The 5,328-nt window shown below is 42.2% G+C and overlaps 1 protein-coding gene across 1 annotated transcript; it reads left to right on the top strand.

Moving 5' to 3' along the window:
* The first annotated feature begins 267 nt into the window (after positions 1 to 267).
* Positions 268 to 4,760, top strand: kcnmb3 (potassium calcium-activated channel subfamily M regulatory beta subunit 3). Its single transcript, XM_076745043.1, has 4 exons — positions 268 to 353; positions 1,957 to 2,115; positions 3,614 to 3,785; positions 4,392 to 4,760. Exons 1-4 carry the CDS (start codon positions 268 to 270, stop codon positions 4,758 to 4,760), a joined length of 786 nt encoding a protein of 261 aa, XP_076601158.1.
* The last annotated feature ends 568 nt before the right edge of the window (positions 4,761 to 5,328 follow it).

The raw sequence follows: 5,328 nt of genomic DNA on the forward strand, positions 1-5,328 counted from the left end.
GCCTTACCTGTGGTGGTTTCTATAGAAACACACATGAGGGTGGAAGGTGCTGTTGCGTTCACCTTTGAGCCTTGGTAAACAACAGGGAGTTCCCCGGTGAATAAACTGCACTCGTCCACTCAGTGAGTCACCACGCTGCATTGGAGCCTGTAGGAGATACGAGATGATCATCTGCTGACAGGAGGACATTTGACTTTCAGATAGAGAGGAGCTTATTAGGTGGATATATATACTTGGGGCTGGGAGGTGGCTGAGATAGGAGTGGGCATGTTCTTGAACACAGCTTCTCCCAAGAGGTCATTCAGCGTCCCCATTAACATCAACCTGCAGGGTGCTCGCAGGAGGCAGACACGGTAAGAGAGGACGATCGACCTGGCAGGCAGCAAGGTTTGAAAAACACTGTTGGGAGGTCATTATGAAGGAAAAACAGCTGAAGTTTGACAAAGCTTCACATTCAGATTTGCAGCTCTAGGGCATATATGAGCATGCATGATTATACACGCAGCACGTGTCTGTTCAGGGTGTGAAAAAAATCACCCAGATGCATAAATCTGACAGGTCTGAATAGACTAAAATCTATTAATGTTGCATCAAATGGGCACATTGATTAGGTTGAGTTTACTTGTGACAAGGACTACTCCCCAGCCTTGAAAACACTTGCATCATGTCTTCTGGACGAGCTGTCTGACAAAATAACATCTGATGAGGTCAGCAGGGTCCTGGCATTGGGCTCGAAACCTTACTTTTTTACGAGGATTGTGTTTTGTGTTCTGAACTGGGGTTGTGGGGTTTTGAGAGACATGAGTTTTTACAGATGTAGAAGGTCTAATGAAAAACGCCTTCATAGTGCCTTATGGGAAATGCAGGATCAATTTTTTAGGGCTCGACTAATAAGATGGAGTAAAAGTCAGGATATCTTGACTTTGGTTTTGATGGTTCTTTTTGGGGAGTGGCAATGCTGGTTTGTCGGTCGGTCCACATTTGAACGCATCAACAACCTTTAGATGGATTGAAATTTTGTAAAGAAATTCATGCTCCCCAGAGAATGATGCTTACTGACTTTTCCTCTAATGCCACCAGCAGGTTGACATTTTTCATTTTGAATGATACAACTGTTGGATGATCCTCTGACTTTCCATCTGCACCACAATGAGTTCAAACTTTAAATGTGTCCAGTAGTTTGGTTAATGACTAAACCTGCTGATACTATTAACATTCCCCTAATTAGCATGTTAGCATGCTAATTAGCATGCTGTTGTGCAATAGATCAAAATAGAGGCCAAAGTTTAAACTTGAAAATATATCTCAATCTTTGAGGTAGCGTATTGATTTATTTCTAAGTCTAAATCTAACTTCATTTGTTCAGGTACCTTTTGTATTTTAGCCCTGAGGAGAAATCATGTAGTTTGAAAGAACAGAAAATTAATCAACTCAAACAAATCAAACATAAAATTTGTTGATGCATCAAATCAAGTATCTAATTTCTAACACTGCTGGATTTAATCATCACATCCCCGGTGTCCATGCAAGCATTTGCCTATGTGTATCCCTGTGTGTGTGTGTGTGTGTGTGTGTGTGTGTGTGTGTGTGTGTGCCTATGTATTACTCACGTTGTGGGGACAAAATCTGTTTACACAGTCACATGTGGGGACTCATCTTACTTGTGGGGACAAAATACAGGTCCCCACAATTTAAATCATTACATTCTGGGGTGAAGACTGAGGATAGGGTTACGGGTTAGGTAAGGTTAGGTTAGGTATATGGTTAGGAATAGGCAAATAGTGGTTATGGTGGTTAGGGTGGTTAGGGTTAGGGTAAGTCTCCAGGAAATGAGTGTAAGTCTATGTAATGTCTCCACAAGTGATGAAAACACCCTGTGTGTGTGTGTGTTTGTGTGTGTGAGAGACACAGAGATCTCTTACACACAGCCACAGCTCAGAAGCACAAGTGGAGCAGAGGGGTGGATGGGCGTGGAGGGCAGCGAGCTCAGACCAAGATGCCAGTGTCCAGTGTCGGGGAGGACAGAGCCATCCTGCTGGGCTTCACCATGATGGCCTTCTCTGCGCTCATGTTCTTTGTCGTGGGCATCACTATGGTCAGACCTTATGTTGACAGGTACATGATGCACAGTGCTATGACTTATGTGTGATTTTTAACAATAGCAGAAATTTTATAACTCCTGCAAATGACTCCCAGGATTCACAGGTCACAGAGGTAATGGCAATACGTTTATCCAACAGATTAAAGATATTCAATTTACAGTAAAGTGCAACAGAGTACATGACCAAATCATTGCAACGGTGAAACTGGACATTTTTGCTCAAAATGTGTTGATTTTCTGTTGATTGACAAATTCAATAATCACTTCAAGCTAATTTATGATGCACAATTCAGACATGAAGGTTAGTAAGTGGTTAGTAAGTGAACTGATAATGCAGAGCTCTATGCAAACTGGATGTTATGAAACCTTGACCAAGAAAAGGAAAAGAGCCTGCAGCCATGCAGGCAGCTCTGTGAGGCTAGTGTGTTAGCATGCTAACATTTCCTAATTTGCCCAAACACAAAGCGCCGCTGAGGCTGAATCTCATCAGTTTTACAAGCATTTTGGACAGAAGCCGAGAACGGATGTGCTCGCAATCATTTTTTTTAACGCCGTTATCTCGAGGTCACAAGTTAATTACTTTTGTTATCTCGAGATGACAAAGCTTTTATCGTAACGACGGGTTCATTTATCTCGTATGTCGAGAATACAAAAGAGCGATTTCTTGAGATAATGAGATGATTCATGACGAGAAAACTCCATCATAAGATTCATAAAAGTGGACAGACACACAAAAGAAACTTCCCACATTGGTGGGTGGTGGTAAAGTAATACCAAAAATGTGTTCATGCATTGTCATTTTCAGGTTAAACCAGTCTGTACAGTTGTCAAGATGCCATGTACGCATGCTGGCATGGCACTCCTGGTTTCTAAACACACGAGAGGAAACAGCCTTTTGTTTTTTCATGATAACCGGTTATCTTGTTATCTCGACAAAACAAAGCTTGTTTTCTCAAAAGAAAAAAAAAATAATGCACTTGTGATCTTGAGATAATGGCAGTAAAGAAAATCGTTGCAAGCATTCTTGACTTCTGTCATTTTCTAAAGTATCGAAAAATAACATCATCCTGAAGGAGAGCATGGACCAAGATGTCAACTTGCTAATGCCTCTAGAGGAAAAGTCAGGGATCACCAAAGACGTGATGATCCATCCTCTGGGTACAATGGATGTCTGCCAAAAAGCTGCAATCCACTCTCCTTCTTTCAATCTGGATCAAAGTTGTAGATGAACTGTCAGACCATCACTGCCATCAACATGACTAAAATGAAAATTAATGAGAATGAAAATATATTCAGCAAGTGCTAAGTTAACATGTTGACGAACTAAGGCGGGTTGATATAGTAAGTGTCTAATTTTGTATTTTTATTTTTATCATGCATAGCTGTAAAATAAGAACACCCTTCACATCAGAGAATAATAAGAAACAATTATTGCCTTTCTGGCGTAAGTGTGTTTACATGCATTGGAGATTCAAGGGTTGGGGACACCGAACTTCTCCTCTTGTTTTCCAGTGACTGGGAGGAGGCTGGCTGTGTTCTGCTGATGACTGAAATCCTGGAGGAGTGGGTGGACTGCAGAGGTGTGAGCACTGTGCCTTGCCTCAGGGTAAAGGTTAACCTCACAGGCTCCAATCAGACGGCTTTTCTCCACTTTGACGAGGAATTGGTCGTCCTCGCTCTTGAGGTGGGGATTTAAGGCAGTAAATTGCAGGTTTTAGGTCTTACCTTAAAGCTTTATGAGCCTCTGGTTTGGATCTGCTTCGCACCAGGTGTGGCTTGTCGACTGTAAGGGACGTGCAGGAAAACAACCCTCGAGCAGTGGATTTGAAAATTAAAGCTTTATGTCTGTACTGATATGAAGGACATATTCTCTGTAGTAGATCTTAATTTTGCTTCTCTGGATTCAGAGTCATTCTAGTTTTCATATTAGCCATCTGAGCAGGGACTTGAGAAAGCACCTGAGAAAGAGGTGAAGGAAAAGGACTGGACTAGCTGACTGAATGGGAAACTAGCCATACTCTGATTACTGCACCCTTGTGACTAAGCCAGCAGACATTATTAGGGGATGCTCTCATGCTGCACTTTTGCTCCATTCAGAGAAATCAAATGAAACGTTTTGCAGTACCACTGCAGCACGTGGAGGCTAGACAGGGTTTTTTCTACCAGACAAAAAACTGAATCCAAAAAGAACCTTGCAGCTCATTTCACTGATTGCAATCAGTGCTGCTAACTGTAACAAGCAGCTCACTTAATAAAAAATTCCGCTTGAATCGTGTCTTTCCTCTCGCAGTGTTTCTACATACCCAAATGTCGGACGGACAGGAGGGAACTTCAAAAGGAAGTTGAGAAAGTGAAGAACAGCTTGGACACTCAGCTGGAGAGCACTTCATCATGCTTCACCGACCGCACGAGGCACCCTGGGGACGCCACCTTAAACAGGAAGTACACCCACAAAGACGCCCTGTTTGCATTGCTGTGGCCCTGTCTGATGCTGGGTGGCGGAGCTCTGTTGGTGGGCCTTGTGAAGCTGACACAGTACTTAGCCCATCTCTCCTCTGAAATGTGCAGTGAGACTGCAGGGGGCAGGCTGACATCTAGACACGCTCAGGACAAACTGTACAGTCTCCTCCGGAGGTCCAGCACGCAGTGTCCTTCGTGACATATCCAGTGTGGTATTAAAAATGGTATTTTTGGCATGTTGCAGCATAAGAAACAGGCCAAAAATACCATTTTTAAACACATAACTGGTACATTATGTGAAGCAGGGCTGGTATGTATAAAACCGCTCATTTAGTGTGTCAAAAATTTAAGAACGACATATTTTTTTGTCTTATTCTTGAGAGTAAGTGGCATTCTGAAACTTTCCTGTGTGTAGAGAATTGCTATCAGCTCCCAAATGATTTCAGAGAAATCTTTAAATCTTAAAAAGGCTTCTGAACGCAGTTAGGGACCAGCTGTGGTACATGCACAGAGGAAGACGACACACACACACACACACACACACACACACACACACACACACACCTTTCAACAAAGAAAAAGCATTGATGACAAGTCGAAAATAAGTTCTCTCACAACATGAAAACTTTAAATCAACAAATTCACAAATTCATGACATGAGTCAGCATGAATACAGTGAGTGACATTTAAATACATTCTAAAAACATGAAACATGGACATGAAAAATTAGCTGATGTTGTCAGAATAACTACAGGGGGATGTTTTAG

This window comes from Chaetodon auriga, chromosome 12, assembly GCF_051107435.1.
Source record: "Chaetodon auriga isolate fChaAug3 chromosome 12, fChaAug3.hap1, whole genome shotgun sequence".
Taxonomy (NCBI): domain Eukaryota; kingdom Metazoa; phylum Chordata; class Actinopteri; order Chaetodontiformes; family Chaetodontidae; genus Chaetodon; species Chaetodon auriga.